The 21,320-nt window shown below is 43.5% G+C and overlaps 1 protein-coding gene across 1 annotated transcript in view; it reads right to left on the bottom strand.

Annotated features, from left to right (window-relative positions):
• Window positions 1–19,733, bottom strand: part of tsc22d2 (TSC22 domain family 2) — a 29,763-nt gene extending 10,030 nt beyond the window's left edge. Inside the window, exon 1 of the mRNA XM_076278830.1 lies at window positions 17,489–19,733. Coding sequence (XP_076134945.1) covers window positions 17,489–19,077 — 1,589 coding nt within the window. The 5' untranslated portion in view covers window positions 19,078–19,733. The remainder of the gene's footprint in view (window positions 1–17,488) is intronic.
• Between the last annotated feature and the right edge of the window lie 1,587 nt (window positions 19,734–21,320).

The following is a 21,320-nucleotide window of genomic DNA, read 5'->3' as shown; positions in this document are numbered from 1 at the left end:
AATTAGAGTCCAGCTTTTAAAACCCATCACCAGCTAACCCACACCATACCTCATACTGCTAGACAGTGTGTACAACTAGACACACCTCCTCTTGCCATCGAATCTCTAGACCAGAAACAAGTCTGGAGCAAATTACTGACCCCTTACTAAATGGGGACTTACTCAGGTACGTTTAGCAGACACTTAAATCTTTCCCCTACTTTATGACCCATAATCACAAAATCTTTTATTTGGGCGGCAGGGTTATAAAAACCGCTACCTCTCGTCCTGTTTACGGCCACCTCATTTTTTTTTCTCCCCTTCTAGCCCCGACAATGGTCTCCTTTCAGCCAGACATCGCTGCAGCCTTCTTGGAATGTTTACAGAGAGGATAAACATGGTCGTATCCAATTAAACGATCAAAAATGAACTCATCCCCGGGTGGATGATGGCAGAAAGAACCACTGACTTGGGAAAAATAGAGATGGGAGTTGAGCAGACACATTAGGCCATTGGCCTCATAATACCCCAGTTCTGATGTGGGATGGAGCACTTCTGTGACTCCTTGTGAATAGCATTACCTAACAAGTGACATGTACAGACCAAACATAAACAGGGGTATTTGTTTTCTCAGCTCTGTTGAACAAAACGTATAACGTAAATACTGGAGGGAAAGCAGGAGGGACAACAATCAACTTGACTAAACAATGGTTTGATCTTTTCTTCTTCTCTTTTTTAGTTGCATGTTTCACCGTATGTACAAGATCAGGGAAACATAAAAAAAACTTTTTCCAATGCATTTGATTTTGAAAAGGAAACAAGATTCAGGAAACACAAGCCAGGCAAGTACAGGCTCTGAAATAATAATAAAAAAAACAAGAACAAAAAAGCCACAAAGTGACTCACAGCCCTATCGGGCAAATTAATAAACGGCTTCTGTTCGGATGACATGCCTGCTTATTTGATGGCTTTACTGGGCTAAAGCTCAAAACTCATACCATTAGGATAACTACTCTGGAAACCCTCAAGGGAATACAGTGGTGAGAAAAAAAAAAAAACAGTAAATCAACTGTCAGCCAAAAAAGTGTGTGCAGGCAATGTTGGGAAAGACATTGGAAAAAAATAAATAAATAAATAAAAAAAAACTCAACTAAAAAAGGCATTTTTAGATAAGGGAACTTTGACCTCACGGGGTCCTAGGGACGTGCCCTGCTGCACGTCTCCTGAGAGCTTGGTCCCTCCCCTGTCTGACAAGCAGGTGGATCAACCAACCACCACCCAGAATGAGGGGCCTCGCACATACAAAAGAAGCTTGGATTAGAAAGGGAAAGGGAAAGGGGTAGGGGTGGGGGATGACATCAGGACTCACAATCCCCGTTGTTTAAATGTAATTCAAGAATAAATAGGAAAAGACTGAAATTCTGGAGATCTAAATCCGAATTTTCACAAATTTCACAAATGTTTTTTCTTGTTTTAAAATGCTGGCCCTTACTTCCACAACAGTAACAGACTCTGTAGCCATTTTACTGCACAGAATGCATAAACGACAGTTAAAGAATTCTGTTTAGCCTTTAGTCCCTTTCCAGAGGTACCTGCGAGGAATACAACTTCTCAAATACGCCCTGTAAGAAGTTTAAAATATCTACCTCAAGTAACAGGTCCTCTGTTGTGTCAGAATTGTTCGATGTAGTGATGGATAGTTCAGTATTCACAAAACTTAACACCTAACAAAACGGCTCAAGGGAGACTGCGAGGGCACAATGAGCCAAAATTCTTCTAATGTGACCCACATTCAAATGCTGGCAAGAATCCTGCTGCATAGCATTTGGCAAAATGTCAAACACACAATTCAAAAATGTGTGTATGGCAAGCTGCTTCTCCAATACAAGCATGATCGAACATGAAGCCTATTTGGAAAGGCTCTCATCTCATCCCACTTATTCATCATAAGGCAGTAAATAATTTGTTTCCCAGACCGTCACACCACATCAGTGAAACACGCAAAAAAATTGATGTGCACCTGATGTACATGCACCCATTTGGCTACATTACCAGGCAACTATTCACCACAATGTGAGTTACATCAAAGTTGACAACAACAAACAATGGTAATAATAAAAATAAAAAAAAAATTAAAAAAAGTTGCAAATACAAGACTGACGGATAGATGGGCTGTAGAGAATGTTATGGAGATTTCAATGAGTATCATTAACTTTGTTAGGAATCAGAAGCCATTAGTAGACCAGTGGTTTAAGTCCTCCTGAAGGGGTGGATATCTACCCACATTCAACTTTCGTTTTTGTTACTCTGTGCCTAACTCAAGTCTTTACAGCAACAGGACTCCAACATGGTGATGGAGGGGCCACTTAAGGTGAACCACCTCTCAGCTCATAAAGCTGGGTCCCTTCCAGGGTCTGCACAGAGCTTACAAAAACGGTGCAAGGTTTCTCAGGTTTCTTCCATGATTTTCATATGTCATTTTTGCTATTTACAGACCTCAACTCTGGCATCAGCCCACAGAACTTATACTGGTTTTGGCTGGCCGTAGGAAACCTGAGCGCTTGTGTCTTATGACTGGGAGATCCGAAGTGTTAACAACCTTGAGAAAACCCTGCTAATGCATGTGAGTGAGAGAAATGAGAGAACCATGATGGCATGCTCCCCGCAAGCCCATTCACATGTGACTAAAACATCAATATTCCCCAAAAAATGCAAACACATACAGAGCCATACCTATCACCCAAGGGCTTTAACTCCCGCAACTTGCTAGTTTGGAAAGCTTGGAAGAAAGCCGTAGATGGGTTCCTGTTTGACAGTGGGGAATCAGACATAAGAGGAAAGAATTACCACCAGAACAGACAGGATCAGAAGGAAAATGTAAGATACAAATCAGAAGTAGAAAGCAAGCAAGGAAGAAAAATAAATAATAGATAGAATAGAAAGCATGCAAAAATGTGTAGAAAGCACATTATAAACTCGGTAAGATAGTATAAATTTCACTTTTATTCATTGAAAATTGTTAGATCTATTTTTCCAAATCACCTACACCCATCATGAGCATCATACACAAAAATGAAATCTCATTTTGGGTTGAAGTGTTCATGTCAAAAAAGGATTGTGCTTTAAAATGGGCAAAGTTATGATTCTATCAGCTTCAAGTTTGTAGTGATTTCTCCATCTACCGTCAAGTTGTTTCAATGTGAAAGGTGACTGACTGTGATACTCATGAAGTTTTCCCCTCTTTCTTTGTTTTTAACTTTAAATCATTGTCCTATGCCTGCAGACCTATTAAATAGTTCCAAGAATAGGAACTGTTATATGTCTTCTTTTTTGCCAATTTTCACAGCTTTCAAGTCTATCGTCTCTGTGTAAATCAGGTTTGAACTGAGAAAATGGAGAACTGTTAAGATTGTGCCGGTTTTCCCCTATAGGCTACTCTCAAGAGTTGGCTCCATCTTTTGACGAGGCTAGGCTATGTTTTGAAGTTTCGTTTAGAAAACCTTAAAGCAAAGTCATAAGATGATCCCTCACATAACACATCCCGACAATGAACACTATGTGCACACGTGCAGGCCAGTGTTTTACAGGAATTTATTTATGTATTAAGTAAAGGGAGGGCATTTAAGACTAGCTGCAGTTCTCCTTTACAGATGAGATGAGGAACCTTAGAAGAAATGGTTCCGAGAAAGTCAGCGCCTAAAATGGTCTATGAGGAACTATTCCTAAAAGCAGAGGGCCTAGCTGTTTCAGCGAGACAACACTTGAATGTCAAGCCCCTATAAAAGAAACAGTTAACAGTGAGTGCAGCTTCTCTTAAAATGATTGATTCACATACTACTCATTGGTTAGTAAAGGTATACTTCCCCTCAATGACTTCAGACCGAAGTCTCTGAAATAGAAAAAAATGTGGCCTCTTTTTACAGGTAGGCCAACAAAACCCCCCATGAAATGATAAACGGTGGTGCTGCTGGTAGGAGAAGTGCCGTTTTCACAAGTAGTTAGCCTACATACTCTCCACAAATGGTTAACAAAAAGGCCGTTCCTCTTTTATCCATAAATGGTGATCTGAGTGGGACAGACCCAGAGGACCATCTAGAGACATGTCCCCCCAGCAGAGGGCCCCAATTTTGACAGAGCATGGCCAACACAGAGGTGGGTATTGGGGTTGGGGGAGTGGACTTGGAGGACTAGGTGAGGTCAGTCCTTTTGTGCATGGAGTGATTGAAACCTGGACTGTGAACCTATTCACAGTCTAAATAGTTCAACCCATGTTCAACATATTTGTTAATATAGGTTGAACCATACAGTTTAACCTCACAGTTCAACTTAAGTTCAACCTTTTATCACGTATCGTTCGAGGATTACGAGGAAAGGGAAAAATGATACTGCAGGATGAGCGTGTAAATGAGAGTAAGAAAGACAAGATACAGGCTGATAAGAGTGAGCAGGTCTAAACAAATTTCTTTCATTATGATTTTGAAAAACCAGGACAGTGATCAGAGGCCAGCATCTTGGGCTAGGATAGGCACCGACATGGAACGGCCCACTCTGCTTTTCACATTTGATTACTTAAGATTCCATTGTTGCTAGTACCACCTTACCCCGCATATCACCACCGAAACCTTTCGGCGCCACCTTGTAGATTACGATTCAGTTCTATTTTTGTCTGCGCCGTTCATTAAAATCCACTGTTTATCAAAATATTTGTTATATCAAATGATATTATCCGCGCTGGTGTGTGTGTGGGCAAGTGACAAAAAATTTTGGTGCACTCATGTCAACAGCTTCATGCACAGCGCTTTAAAGAGATCACTGGAGGCATGCTGAGGACTGAGACTACGTTTACACGAAGCAGGGTATTTTCCTAAACGGGGCGAATTCTCCGTTTGCGTCTAAATGAAAGGCTCAAACGTAGGGAAATGTCTTAGTTTATAAAAATACACATGCTCGTGTAAACGGGGTCTGAGCCATCCATTAATTCCTAGAGAGAGGTCAGCTCAGCGCCTTTCTTTTGAGTAGTGACTGAGAAGTGGGCCAACGTGAATGTTGAGTTTAACCTACCACAAACAAAGTGAAAAATTCTCTACATACTTTCTTGCTCAAGGTTAGCAGGTATAATAAGATATTCATCATCTGGTTTTGACTGGGCAACAGAATGAAAACAACGTAGGTTAAGCAACATCTGTCAGGAACCCTTAATCACACAATGATTCACTAAAGGTTGTATCAGCGATTGCAGGCCCAAACATAAATGATCACATTCGTCTAATTTTTCCTAACGATCCGCTAGCTGCCCGCCCCATAAGCAGGTCGTCAAAAAAACGCATCTCTGGAGGCAGCCTAGGCTCTGAGATCTGCACACAAAAGCAATTGCTACCAACAAGTGTTGCCAACCACTAAAAGGCAAAATACAACCTTTAAGGAGTGAAATACCATGAAATACAATAACTTTTATGTTCAACAGAACACGGTCCCCCACCAATATTTAACCAGTGCTTGACTGTCTTGAAATGTGGCATTCCTAGTCTTAAAGCAACACCAAAGACTTTTTTATACCTTAAAATAATGTTTCCAAAATTGTTTCCGTGGTTCATCAACTCGTAACAGGGTGAACGGCACTTCTGCATTCGCTTCGCGGCCCTCTATCGGCTATAAGCACACTATGTAAGTTTGCCAGATCGGGTAGCGGATCTGTAGTTCGATGGAATGAGACATAAGAAACTACAAATTTGACTTGCATTTAGTCGCAATACATCGTAGCCTACTTTTATAAAATCATGCAACATATTCTTAACCTGACTCTCGCCAGATAAATTTAGTTCCACCTAGCTCCGCCTAGCTCCACTCACATCCATCTGGGATCGGTTCCATTGAGAGTGATTTCAGCACGAGATTGTATGGTAGAGCCAATCAGGATGCAGGGCGGGAGTTTCATAGATGCTAGCGTAGAAGCGACTGTGAGACTGTTCTCAGCGTCACGGGTTGGCTTCGATGTGAGTGGTTGAAGTAGCACGTCAATAGATGACAGACAAGTGGCTTATCCAATCTTATGCAAGGATTTTTAATAAGGCCCAGCCTGCTGAAGCACCACTCCAATGGATCAATCCCAGATGGATGAGTGGAGCTAGGCGGCACAAAATTCATCTGGCGAGAGTCAGGTTAACATATTCTACCTTGTCTATGGACATCTTTATTTACAAAGCTGCTGGATAAACAAATAGCGTGCGTGCGACAGAGGAAAAGTTCTTTGGAGTTACTTTAATGAAGAATGCCCCATTTTCTCACTAGCTGACAATAACCACACTGAAAACACATGCTTTGGATTATTACTTGCAGAGGTGTGCATGCACGTGACACCTTCAGGGCGGAGAGTAATTTACAACAGCACAATGACCCAAATAGCAATGACCTGTGAAGCCAACCAGGCGCATTTCTTGCAAGTGCCGATTTGTTGGACACATTTACCGACCCCAGGCTGTAAAGTCAGCTAGGTAATGCCTTACCTGCCAGGAGACTTGCTTCAGAAGTGCAAAGACTGTTGGGTCATTAACACAGGCAATGACTCCTGCTCATACGAGACACATTCTGACCGTGCATGTGCCTTCCAGCGAAACAAGGATAGCGAAAGAAAGATAAGGGTACTCCAGAGGAGAGTGTGATGGCAGATTAACAGGTCTGACTCATTCTGTACTGAAACAAGACAGGAGTGCATGACAATAAAAGTGTGAGTTTAACGTGAGACTGAGTGAAATGATGAAGCATGAAGCACCCACTTCAATGTCTTAAAATGAGTTAAGAAGGATTAAAGGTTGTATCAGCGATTGCAGGCCCAAAAAAGGCCCAAACATAAATGATCACATTCATCTAATCTTTCCTAACAATCCGCTAGCTGCCCGTCCCATAAGCAGGCCGTCAAAAAAACGCGTCTCTGTAGGCTCCGAGATCTGTACACAAAAACAATTGCTACCAACAAGGGTTGGCAACCCTCTCAAAGGCAAAAAAATGTGTTTCAACCAATAACCAACGAGATGCGCGTTCAGGAGAGTTTCAATTGCACAGGAGGGAGGGGGAGGGAGTAACGAGCTAGCTCTCTGTTTTGTTTGAACGTCAACAGAAGTGACGTTACGCCGCCATCGCTGATACAACCTTTAAGATGATGTACAGGAAAGAAGGTGATCACACTGCAAAGTCAAGCGTGAGTGGAAGACCCTGGACACGAGGGCTATGAGAGGAGCAATGACCGAGATGAATATGGATGACAAACATGAGTGAGAAAGATTGCGCAAAGGCAAGCAAGAAAAAAAAACAAGGGGTGGTGGGGTGAGCGCAAGCGAGCGATATTGAGAGAGTTGGCCTGGGGACAGGGACCTGACAGGGGATTAGAGAAGAACAGGTTTTGTAAATATCGAAGCTCCACTCCACAATGCCTCTTTAGAAAGCAGGGGCAGAGGGAACTGAGAGAACCGGAGCAGAACTGTTCTAAGATTAAATCCCCTGCACAAAAAGAGACTTTTGGCTGCCCTTTCATATGCCCAACTGCATTACATAACATGCCCTCCTGTTAGCCTTTTAGCTTCTTTTCATGGCAGGGGTATTTGTAGGGTCCCCATGAAATGACTGAGCAGGATGAAATTGGAGTATCAAAAACCTAGAGAGGAAAAAAGGAAATGCCTGACTGACGCATAACTGTACAATAACAGTTTGCCGTGAAAGTGAGACATTCTACGGCAGGGAGGCTTAGGAGTGGGTGTACGAAAACAAAAACATTTAAGGGATTTATTAGGAGTAAGCAGGTTGCATGCAGTCTTTGGGGAGGCACAGCTCTAGATAAATCCTTTTCAGCATCTTAAGCCTTGGTTAAGGACAGAGATCAAGCCACTGTTAGAAGAGGAGGGTGTTGGACAAAATAGGGTTAGATACCCCAAAGGGATGAGCTACAGCTCATAATGATGGAAAACCAGCGGTAATGTTTTGCATGCTCAAAGGTTTGGCATTTTGGGAAGAGGGGATAAACCAATGGGGCCAATCTCAGAAGTGCCTAGAGCCTTGTGGACTAAAGGGCAAGGGCTCAACACAAATCTGTGGGTGTAACACAATTTGTGTCCAAGGGTGTGGGTTCGGTCTGCCTGCCAGGAAGATAACTAACTGTGGTAGTAGAAGTCAAGTGCATAAGATCATGAGTGTCACGTTTGCACACAGCATAGATCAGGGGTGGGCAAACTGTGGCCCGCGGGCCGGATCCGGTCCGCCGAACATTTAATTTAGTTTTTTCTTGCAATAGAGACAAAGTTGGTTATCTTTACTGCAAACTTCTTTTCACTCTTCTTAGAGAACGTTTACAATGTCGATGTCAAAACATCATGTAACATAGAGATGACGGGCCTACTCTTTGTAATCTCTTTTGCAGCAGCAAGCAGATCTAACTTGAACGTTATGCTACTCCATTTAATTGTGAACGCGTCTGAGCGCTCACGAAAGGGAGAGAGCACGGCAGGTTCCAGCTGGCTTGTCATGGTTGATAATTGATATCTCCTTATAAGAAACTTTAAAAAGGAAATCATGAAGGCAACAGTAGTTCCCACTACTGACCATTTATAAATTGTGATAGGGCACAGCCTTAGGTACAGCAGTAGCCCTAGCGGAGCAGAGTTGGCAGAAGATCATTGAGAACTAAACTATGATAGGCTAAAAACAAAATCAATTTTCAGAACCCAATGTGGCCCTTGAGCCAAAAAGTTTGCCCACCCCTGGCATAGATGAATAACACCACCTACTCCACATGATGACACTAGACCATCATTGCAAACAGAAACCATCCTCTTCCTCTTTAGTCATGTGGTAATTACAATGTTTGTATGATGATGAACACCTGGTGTGAAATGAACCATGACTAATCATGAGGTGGTTACTAGGTTAAATAGTAACCACCTCAGATGGTTAAATGCAAAGCACTGTTTCAGACTCACTGGGAAGATTTGGGGCGATGCTTGAAGCAGTCACTCAAGACGAAACTTGCCATGTCGAAAGTGCATTCATACAGAACTCCAGTCTATTATTGATTCGCCTTCATATACAGAGCAATATTCTCAACCTATTTACTATAAAAACAAGCCGTCCAACTCCCTCAATATTGAAATGTGAGGTCATAATCAACATAACCTGCTAAATGAAGCTATGATTCCAGAGACACTCTGAGTTCTGGTTCATCTTTGCTTCTTTTCAAGTGTATACAACAACATAAAAAATATAATAAAAAAATATCAACCTGCTAAAAGCACACCCCAACTTCAAAAAAAAAAAAAAAAAACCTGACTCAAAAGGACTAGTGACCAAACTCTTTCATGCAAGTAAGTGTGACCTACAACATGTAGATTATATTTCTCAGTGATGCCTGATGAGTAACAGGTCTTCACACTTCAAGAATTACCATGCAGAGGTGCCAAATGCTTGTAGGAGCCTAGATCGCCATCATGTCCACTTGAACTCCTCAAAATCTAGTGGCCATGTCACATTGAGTGTGGGGTGCCTGGTATTGAAAATGGTTTTTAACACACATACTGTATATCCTATGGTACTGGATAAAAATAAAAAACTCAGGGTGACCATCAGCACTGAACTGTAGAGAAAATTCTTTCAAGTGTTTATAGCAGGGTGTATACAGAGAGGGTTGAAGCGGTAGTGATCAAGGATCTTTGGTGTATACAGTGAGTCAACGACTGACATCATCTAAACTCTTTCACTCCATTTGAGATCACAGAACAATGCAAAGCCGCCTGAGGCTTAGATTAGGTTTATGGACTTGGCGTTAAAACTTGTTATCCTTGTACATAGGCTAATCCTAAAAGAGGGTTTTCTCAAATGCTTAAAAATGTTGCAAATGCTCATTTCTTTTCTACCCCAAACCCAAACACATTTCAGGGATCTCTGACTGAAAGCCTGTGTCACTCCAGCACAGACAAAGACTTAAGTCCTCTATTCTGTTAGTGATCAGACTACAGGATCAAGGCATCAGGCAATGCAGCAGTCATTGGACTAGTTAGTGGCTGACGAGAAACTACTTCATGTTACACAAGACCAACCAAGTAGCAATTCAGTTGCATACATGTGATGAGAAACATCAGATGTTGGTGCCAGCCACCACCAGTCCCTCAGGGTTCACAGCTTGTGACATAAACAGTCAAAGATCTGAAAGAAATTCAAGATAACCACAAAAGGTAAACCTGAATGACATGAAACCAGCAATTATACAGCATATAAATCACACTTCAGCACATTTCAGCCTGCAGCCAAAACTTTTGATATTCCCACACAGCACAGCAGGGTGGAGAGTGGTCAACAGTCTTATTATTATTTTTACTACTCGGGTAAACTTGCACAAAACAGTGTGTTCGACTTAGAGCTCACCTGATACTGAATTTGGCCAAGTGCTACGATCACTTTAAAACCACTCAAGCTGCCAGCAAATACATACATTGGGCATGGGCCTGTACAGCCGAGTGGCCTTGGTGAAAATACATTGAGTAAAAGAATGAGTAACTCCATATCAGTAACACTACGGTGTAAGAGCAGTCTTCAATTCTCCCTCCTTTAGTCACGACAGGATAGGCCCATTCAGCAAAGTGACACAACAGACTTTCCATAAAGATAGTATTTGCCTGTTACTTCATTTGAAATCTGTGAATTAAACTCTGCATCTTGCCCCATCTAGAAACTTTGTGACTCACTTCCTTTTCCTGGCACAGCATGAGGGGGGAACAGAAAGCTCAATCTGCTGACAGGCGGAAATATAGACACCCAAGGGCCTAGTGACTTCCCTCGGTGATAAATATGGTGAAGCATGTGGGGCATTTCAGAGAGTGAAAGTAGAATAGAGGATAGGAATGGTGGTAGATAGGACATACTGAAGAAGTAGGCGAAATGCTTTGAACCTGCAAGACTATATTCTCAGCCTTATTTTGGATTTGAACGTAACTTCCCGTGTGGAGACCATGTTAGTCAAAGAAGAGTCTGAATAAATATTGCAGTAGGGTTCAGTAACAGTTCAGTTTAGTCTTCAAGTACGGTTCAGTAAGGTTCAAGACTAAACCTTCCATTTCAGAAGCAAGAGTACCTGGCTGAAACAACGGTTTCTAACAAGTCAGTCACCATACATCATTGACTCAAACTGACCCACTCATGCAGACGAAAACTTTCTTGTACTCTTATTGTGCAAATCAGTTTTTCACGCTAAATGTTGTGCCTCAGCATTCCAAACGGAAATGCTTTAGAATACAAGAGAGCAGCTGAAACCCAGGGTGCTAGGCCCTGTGTGAGTGAGTCAACAGCAAACCATGCTTTCCACACATCCTCATTGCTCATTGTTAGTCATCTCACCTCAGAGGGACCTGTTTGCTACCATGTGCCTCCTAAGCTGTAACGTTTCTTTTAGTTCAGTCATAGAGGGGTTTAGCAATGGGTGGTGTGTCTAACAGACAAAAAGTTATGCATTGCCCACTGGAAGAACAGCTTAAGAAACATGATCCTATCTGACAGGGCCACAATAGATGTTCTAAAGTGGATATTCTTTTCAAATACCATATTTTGTCCTCCATAAGCCCATATTGTTCGCTCAGATCCATTTGTACGGCAAGGAATTAGCCTAACAGGCTGACCCCAACAAGGTTAGCAGCTCAATTATTTCATAGTGCTTGCACACAGACAAGCTGGGTGCATCATATGGTAGAGTGACTTTGATTGTATACAGTGCTAAGCATATTCATTCATAAACATACATAACAACTTCAACACTGCAGACTTGTATGAGAGCTGCAATAACTCAGACTACTCTGGCGAAGTCAGGCCAAGGTATTTCAGTAACAGAGTAATAGGATATCTGTTGATTACAATGCGTGCTGTTCGCTTCATTCAGCTCTTACCCTGGCTGCTGTCACCACCTTGTCACCACCTCTCCTCTCTGTCCTTGTCAGAGAAACAAAAGTGTGAAAAAATGTGATAACCAGGACCTCCCTTGTAGACAAGGGAACTAAAAATGGGGCAAAACAGGCTTTACATCCAGCATCCACCCAAGAACTTGTTAAAGGAGAATTTCGGTGTGATATTGACCTGAAGTGTGTTGAAACATGATACCGAGTGTGTGTACGAACGAACAGGTATGATAGCAGCAACTGGAATCCATGCATTTTCACGGAATTATTTTTGGAATCTGATCCCTTATCATACCTGTTCGTTCGTACTCGTCGCTCGACTTATCGTGACTAAATTCAAGATGGCGTCGAACAGTAAAATTTCTTAAGGTACTGTCTGTATAAATCATCTTGTAAATAAACTACCAGTGCTTTTTCAAAAGTTCTCTATGTCTCCTTTTAAATGTCAAGGTCCTCGGAAGTCTACCAATGAAGTATGGAGCTACTTTGAGCCTCGTAAATGGTGTAAAACAGTGATTTATTTGCATGGCTAGGCCGATGCCCGAGGCACCACAACGAAACACTGTGTTGGTAGCATTGGCTAACTAGCGCCAGATTTCTGAGTGCAGGGGACAAGCCGAGGTGAGCTATGAGACATACGTTCACACTCGTTATCATGTTTCAACACACTTTAGGTCAAAATCACACCGGAATTATCCTTTAAAGGAGGGGAAACGACACGGTTAACCTCTTAGATAAACACAAGTCTATAGGGGCAGCTATGTTCTTCGAAGAAATACTTGTGACATACTTTTGAACTGATTCAATTCTGTGTGGCTTCATGTAAACCAGGTTACATTAGGAGCTCAAAGAGGCTTTGTTGGTTTGCATGTTTGTTTGCTAGACTAGTTCCAAACCCTTTTAACGTCAGATGATCCTGAAGAGGGAGAATAATTCTCCAAATGCCCTGACTTAAAAACAAATCCCACAATTATGCCTTTGCCTATTCTTTAAAGTGTCCATCAAAAGCCCATCCAACAACTCACAAATTAAGGAAAAAAGTAAATCAATTCACAGGACAGCTTTGAAGTTTGAAGCATAAATGAAAGCCAGGTCAGTCGTAGTGCAGACAGACATCCATGCTGACCATGCCCCAATTCATTAGCCAATATCACAAAAGGACTGTGGAGGGCAGAAGAGCAGGAGGAGGGGGCACACTAATTGAGACCTAGCGATTAACCCCCTGGCGATGTGGAGTGGACCAGCCGACAGAGGGCTGGGGCCTTTGTGAATGGAGTGTTGGGCACGAGTGTCCTGCCATTGGACCAGAGGACATCTGACAATCAGAGTCATTCAGAGAGCCCCTGGAATTCAGCTTTGGAGGTCTGGGCAGGTCAGCTATCTCTGGAAAATGAGCTACTCCCTTGTCTCATTCCCAAAGTGCCCTGGCAACTGCACTATCTCTCTGCCTGTGTGTGCTGCCAGAGCCAGGGGGGGGTGCAAGCTGTGTGAGAGACAGTGTCAGTGCTTGTAGGATTCTTAAATTTGCCTATGCTGAGGAGCAGGAAGGGACCCAATCCTTACTCCCCTTCACACAGATCGCTCCCATAAATTATACTTTTAAACAAGCATGCCTGTCATGCCTTTCCATTGTACCGTCACACCAGAATGGCAGTTTACAAGCTTGTTTCAGTACAAGTTCTCATTATCACTCATCCACACAAACAAACGGTAAGCTGCCCTAACCATTGACCCTGTGCCTGAAAAGGTCAGGAAAACAAACACTGGAAGTCATTTGTCATACTAGCAACTACTTTTGGGGGGGGAAGATGAAAAATGTAACAATTGGCATCACCTCTTTCTGTTCAAACAGACGTTTTTAAAAGTCTAAAAAGAAATCGAAGTATAAATGCTACAAAGCTTTAGCGTTGCCAATTTGACTGTTGCCAAAAATAATAAACTGTGAAAGGTGATGGGTGTAACTAGTCATCTATGGGACGCTGAATCTGAAAACATCCACTCCTTATTAAAATAACATACAATTCTTTAAGAACAGATAAATATTCTGTAGCATTACAAAAAAAAAAAAAATCAGGGTGAACTTGCATGTTGAATAATCAAGACCTCTTCCCAATGGCCTGCAAGCGGCGGTTTGCACTTATGCACGTTCATACTCTGTCCAATACAATTCTGAAACAAAATTACCATCACTGAAATAATGTTCTAAACCCTGGGGAAAAAAGAAGGAACAATCAGTATAAGTATAAATATAACTATAAGTATAAGTATATATACTCTTTTGATCCCGTGAGGGAAATGTGGTCTCTGCATTTATCCCAATCCGTGAATTAGTGAAACACAGTCAGCACACAGTGAACACACAGTGAGGTGAAGCACACACTAATCCCGACACAGTGAGCTGCCTGCCACAGCGGCACTCGAGGAGCAGTGAGGGGTTAGGTGCCTTGCTCAAGGGCACTTCAGCCGTTCCTACTGGTTGAGGTTCGAACCGGCAACCCTCCGGTTACAAGTCTTAAGCGCTAACCAGTAGGCCACGACTGCCCCAAAAATCATAGTGAATGAGAAAAGAAAACAAGACAAAACTAATCAGTAATACACATCAAGCTCTGATGCTGACATCACTTGTCAGGACTGGCTGACTGGGCACCAGACACCAACCACCCCCCACCCCCCACCCCCACCCCACACACACACGAACATCAAGGGCTCCTTCAACACCTTCCTCTTAAGCTTGCCTGTTAACAATGCACAGGTAACTCCTGGAATGCTCATCCATGGACAGAATGTACACATTCCTCTAGGCTGTCAGCGCCCACCTACCAACAGCCACCACCGAAAGAAAGAGACACACATTGTAGCAAAACTAAGCAGAAGATGCAAGCAGCAAGCTTGCCAACATGCGTTGAATGGCAAACATCAAGCTGAACTGACAGACTGTTGACTGACTTGCTCATCTGCTCAGCAAGATGAGGAGAACCACTGATACTCACTGAAGGATCCATACTAATCAGGATCCTCTGAGATTCAGTTTGAGAAAAGGATCTCTTTTTACAGCTCACCATGGTCCCCCTACCCTGGTCTCCTTTCTTTTGTCCACTCCCTTTTACACATACAACAGACATTTGACTGTCCAACGTCAGTATGAGCAACTCATGTCGGAAAACATTCATGTCAAAACTCTGGCCTTTCGACTAGCCTATTCCCTCCACCACACAGAAAGCTGTGTTTCTCCCTCATGTGCCAAGGTGTGAGAGGAAAGCCCTGGAGACACCCATTTTCACTCTAAACACTCTGACCTATTCAGATAGAGTGAGGGGCCAGTCAAGTCAACCATTTAATGGCTAAATGTCAGGGTATGATAATAGCATTTAGCAGTAAACTGCCTTGATCTTAATACAACCACAGGCTTAGTGGGGCAAGTTAACTTACCCTCAACCTCCAAACATACACCTACAAGCATACGTGTACATGTCACTCTCCCAAATTTAAAAGATGTGGACAAACTCGATAAATAACATGAGCAACAGGAGAAGGACAAAAAAAAAATTGTGTTCCCAGAATTCTAATTGAATAAAAATTAAAGAGATAATCCATCTGAGGCCATTTCAGTCAAAGGCAGCCATTCTTCTCTGTGAGCCCAAGCTTGTCCGCAGGGCTGGCAGAGACCAGTTTGTTTATCAGAGAGGACTTTGCTGAGTCCAAGTGCTAACCCCTAACGGAGTCCTCTTCTCCTACATACACCGCCCCCCCCCCCCCCCGGCCTCCACATACCCTCCTTGACTTCTCTCATTTTCTGCCCACTTTCTCTCTTCTATTTCTTCTTCTCTCTTCCTGTTTTGTGTGTTCTCCTACTTACTCACCCCCTACCAACCCCCTAACACCCATCTTTTGTTCTTACTTGTCATGCTGCCTCAACTAACTCAGGCCAGAAGCAAATAACAAGCTTGGCGAGCATTTTGGAGGCAGTGTTTGGCGCAATCAGTCTTTCATAATAGTGAGCATCATGAGTCTCCCATCTCTGGTTGCAGTAGAGGAGGGGGTAGAGTGCTGAAATGGTAGAAGGGGGGCGTGGAGTCCTTCCATGTTACCGACCTGGCACTAGAGACCTCAAATGACTTAACCAAAAACAAGCAGCAAAATACTCCTGCTCGCAAACATGAATGAGGACAACTGCCCTCTGACACTCTGGGAGTTGTGTGTGGGAGGACAAGAGGGTGTCTTTGTGTGCGTGTCTATTGGAGAGACTGTGTGTGTGTGTGTGTGCGACTATGCGTGTGTGTGTGTGCGACTGTGCATGCGCGTGTGTCCACTGACCAGAAAAATTGAGACTGAGTCACTTAGGTGGAGTTGTATAGACATCACACAGAATTACTCACACACACAGATACACACAAGATACGACACAGGGATTTGGAAACTATCAATCTGTTGTAGGCAAGTCCCCAACTTCAACACAAGTCATCTGTTAGTCAGCACAGCGACCATTCTGAGGGCGTAATGGGGCAGCCAGGCTGGTGACACACTCTACTGTGGGGCTGGCCACTGAGATCACGTCACTCAACCACATGTGTGAGTGATTAGGACACGGGCACGAACTGTTCTACACGGCCTACATATCAAACACACACACATACACACACACACACCAAACATACATGAACAAACATACACACAAACACACAACCACAAAACGACCTATTTCCATCAAGTCAATAAGATCTTGGAGAAGAGTAAACAGAGATTGGAGGGTTTTGAAGTTGAGGGAGGTTGCTCAGGACAATGAAGTCAGACCTCACATAACCCCCCACACCCCAACACGTACACAAATGCAGACACACACTCAACATCCTCTGCCCAGACCATCTCCCCCAGGCCTTCTCCATTCCAATCCCACACACTGACCAAGAAAAATACTGACAGCACGCTTGAATGTAGTTTTGAGACGCCAGGAATGGACTGTGATGGATACATAAGCAGAAACTAACCAGAGCTCATGTTCAGTTCTATCATGCCTATATTGGCCAAAACAAAAATGCCATACCCCTATCATATACCATATATGTCTCTTGCTGCATGTTAATACTGCAAAACATGTCAAGACAAGTAGTCCAACATAGTGAATCTGGAGTGACAAATCATTATAATCGCGTAAGCCTGTCTCATGACTGTTAGCTTGGCACTGCTTGGCAGGCCCCGGGGTCACCACCCATCCTGTAAAGTTTACTTAATGACTAAATCTAGAGTGGCTTTCCAAATTCACCGTCAGTGACAAACAACCTCACAGAAGTGTTAACTGAGGAGGGCATTCAGTGTAAAATAAACGCATGTGTGGCAGTGTGCCCTCATAATGTTAAAACAACAGGGGCAAGAGACCATTTTTGACTTAATTTTCTCCTCCCCTTGAGTGATCCTCACACTTCTACTTACATCACTGCATGGTACACAGAAGAGAAGTGCATAGTTTCACAAATCACCATGCCAACAAACCAACCCCTTGTGCCAAAGGAGTGAGCATAAGAACATACACACAACAACACAACAAGGATGCTGAGACATCATTCCCCCAGCTTCATTCCCCTCCTTACCTGTCCTCATCCCCATCAATGGAAATGGGAATCCCAAACAAAGCGTTGACAACTGGTGCTCCTAGCGTCAGGCCCTCTGGAATGACAGACTTGCCAGCGTCTTTTCCCAGCATGCCGGTAGGCTGAGGTAGGGCATCTGACTTCCTCCGGGTCTCCTCACTCTGTGGCGCCCCTGACCGCGATGGCTGGGGCTGGCTCTGGCTCAACACCCCACCTGCCAGGGCCTGACTTGGCATGGTGTGAGGGGCAGTGGGGTTGCCAGATAGGATGCCGGGGATCATGGCTGTAGGGGCTGCCTGCCCAATGGGCTGCGTTGGCTGCTGCGGATGTCCACCCTGAAACAGGCCACCAAGCCCAGCAGGTGATTGCTGAAGCGGGAGACCCTGAGCTGATGCTGTCTGTCCACTGGAAAGAGACCCTCCAGCAGGTCCTGCCGAATCTCCCACATGGGACACTAGCCCCAGCATATGGTGAGGGACACCAACAGGAGTCATGACTGGCGAAGGGCCCTGGCTCAGCGGGGCTCCCACAGGGAGAGAAGCCACAGGAAGTGTGTGTGTCGTTGTGGATGTGGTGGTGCCTGGAGGCTGGGGTGCCACAGTCGACTGATGCTGCTGCTGTTGTCTGTAGTCCAGCTGGGTGGGGGGCATCACTGATGGGAGGTTATGGCTGGGGGGATGATGCTGCTGCTGCTGCTGTTGCTGGGGGGAGTAAGGAAACTGCTGGGGTTGAGTGGAAGGAGGCATGCCAGGTGACTTCTGCATATGCATGGAGGTTGGCGGGCCTTGAAGCACACCATTAAGTCCAGAGGCAGCAAAGCTTTGAGAAGCCCCTCCAAAAGCCTGATGCGAGATCCCATAACTCTGTGCCTCACCTTGGGGTGCAGACACGTAGCCACTCTCCGATGCAGACTCTGAGTGGGTTGCCACTGAACCAGCCGTGTCCTTGTCAACACTGTGGTCCAGGGTGACCACATGCTTACTGCTATCCACAGTCCTACTGATAGAAGAACTTTCAGAATCTTTGTCATAGAACTCTGTGCACGTCCATCTACCCCGTTTGAAAGGCTCTCCTGTACCATGATCTAGTTTAATGACTCTGAAGCGCGAACTGCAGCTAGTTGTTGTTGAACTAGCAGGGGGGGGCTGCGGAGTACTGTATGACTGACTGGCAACCGCTGTTGACTGCGGGATGGGCGCCGCATACGTAGTCGCTGGCATATTCCCTCCTACAACATGCGTGTTGGCATGAGCAGGGCCAGTGTTTCGATAGGCAACACCCCCGTTAGGTGGACCTGACACTGAGGCTATATGCACATCCTGAGGTATATGAGACTTCATAGCAGAGGAGCTTGCCTCGGTCTCCGACACGTTGTTCAGAGTTTCCTCCGATGAACTAATATCACACACCTCCGGGTCATAGTCGGCCCTGGACACGTCAAAGATTTCCGATGACACGTCTTCGGTCCTTGATTCGTCTGGGTCGTCCAGACTCTCGGTGTCGTCAGTGATGCTGCTAGCCGCCACCTGAGCCTGTGTCACACTTGTAATCTGAAAACAGCTTTTCTTCTTAGCCGGCATTTTCGACATTTTGAAAACTATGGTGTGAGCCACTCTAACTCCGTCAGCAAGATGAAAGTGTGTCGAGGTTTGAGTCTTAACTCAAGAGCACAATTTGGAAATATGTCAGAAAGCTAGCTGGTTAGCTTAGCTGGCAAACTCTGTAACAAGTTCACAGTTGGTAACTGATAAAGTGACGATTGCACGTCATCTTCATGGCTCTCCACTCCTGTTGCATTTTACTGACTAAAAAAAAGAAGCTCGGACGTTCAAAAAACGGCGTCCCCGCTATCCAAACTGATTCCAACCTACCTCCCCAATACCACAGACTGAGTGCAAGCTGTCTGTAAGAGTCGGCCTGTTCCGTAGAGTCGCGAACGTTGGTGTCCCGGCTCCGGAGTTGCCAGAAGGCCGCTGTCGCAGATAGAGCTAACCAGCTGCTATCGATAATACGAGGCGGGCCCGTTCGTCAGCTCAATCCTCTTCAAAAGCACTTTCCTACCTGGGAACTAGCATGTAAATCATCCTGGGAAAAAGTTCGTGTTCATCTCCGTCTCTTGACGAGAAAAGACCAACTTCAGACGCAGATATCTACCGGAAAGGAAGTAAATTTAGCCTCCCTATAGCACAGTCCGTCCCATCTACAGGCTGCTGTTGCTGAATTTCACAAGCTGAAGCTAACGGCGTTTCTCTTCCTCTCACTCGACAAGATGGCTAGAAAACGCAAAGCACCATGGGAGCTGGACGTACGTAGAAGGCGAATACATACGTAGGAATACGAGTAGGCTACGCCGCAGTTTTAGTAGCCAAGTTTATCTTTCAGAATATAATAGGCGCATACTTTGTTCTCGCATTTTGTTAGATTTTGTTTAAAAAAAAATATTTTGACTTATTATTATTTATAGGTATTATTAGTTTAATATTGAGTAAAATGGTGTTGTTTTCTTCCAATTTGGTTTGCGCATCTTAGAGGGAGAGCAGATAGCTAGCAAACGTTCGGAAAAAGTCCTGTTGGCAAATTTGAGGAAAAGTCGGGCTATTTCACACAATTTGAGGGTGCTGAATTCAAACATTTTGTTTACCAAGCTCAATTTAGAGTTTTAAGATTGCTAATTAGCATAATTCACATACTTTTTGGTTTTGCCATCAGATATCATAGGAATTGCAAAAAATAAGGCATTAATATAGGCCTACTCTTTAATATACTCTTTATGTATCAGATATGTTGTAGGACAGGACAGGAATTGCCCCAATGACCCTCATGAAGCAAATGAAAATAAGCTAAAATTAAAATATAAATTGAAATAATAGCTAAAATTCAGTATGACGTTCAGGAACAAAATAGTTTCCTTAATAAATTGATAGAATAGTAGATGACTGCTCATTTTTCTGTAGAAAATGCTTTGACAGTAACTATTATGAACAGTTGTCAGTCTTTACAGAGGATTTACACTGTATTTCTCTTTCCTATCATTCACATTCCAGCCATGCAGACAAATGGAAGAGTGTGCATGTTTGAGGAGTGCTGAATAGTGCTATGGAGATTGCATTATTTGCAAAACAATTATGGTTATGGGATTTTGCAGACGCCTTTGTCCATAGCGACACACAAATACAAAAACAACATAATATAATAAACAACAATGTCAATTCAATCAATAGCCTAATAAAATAAGCAATGAAAATGAGGGAAAAAGCAAAATAAACAATAATGTCCATTCAATCAATAATATAAAAAACAATGACATGGTAAGAATATATTAAGGCGAATATCAATAATAAACAATAATGTCAAATTAATCAACAGCCTAATGGAAATAAAACAATATTATACAAACCATAATGCATAAGAAGCACTTAAAGAACTAATGTTGAACAGGAATGTCTTTAGACCCCTCTTAAACAACCCAAAACTACCACAGGAAAGGAGACCACTGGGCAACTCATTCCACCAACATGGAACCACTGAGGAAAAGAGTCTTGAATTAGACCTAGTGTTTATGACTGGTCGACATAACAGACGCTCATCAGAAGACCGCAGTGGGCGGTTGGGGATGTATGCCTTGATTATTGAATTAAAATAACTAGGAGCAGATCCAGTCAGTGTCCTATAGGCCAAAGTGAGAGATTAAAATGTAATTCTGGCTAGGGAGCCAATGGAGAGTAACTAGGAGAGGAGTTACATGTGTCCTCTTTGGCTGATTGAAGACCAGGCATGCCCCAGCATTCTGAATCAGCTGTAATGATCTTATTACCCAAGTGGGTAAGCCAAC

The sequence above is a fragment of the Alosa pseudoharengus genome, unplaced genomic scaffold (assembly GCF_046254945.1).
Source record: "Alosa pseudoharengus isolate Yale_2024_CS ecotype anadromous, Long Island Sound unplaced genomic scaffold, YU_APseudo_1.1 YU_APseudo_1.1_scf_11, whole genome shotgun sequence".
Classification (NCBI taxonomy): domain Eukaryota; kingdom Metazoa; phylum Chordata; class Actinopteri; order Clupeiformes; family Clupeidae; genus Alosa; species Alosa pseudoharengus.
This window is presented reverse-complemented; position numbering and strand designations above follow the sequence as displayed.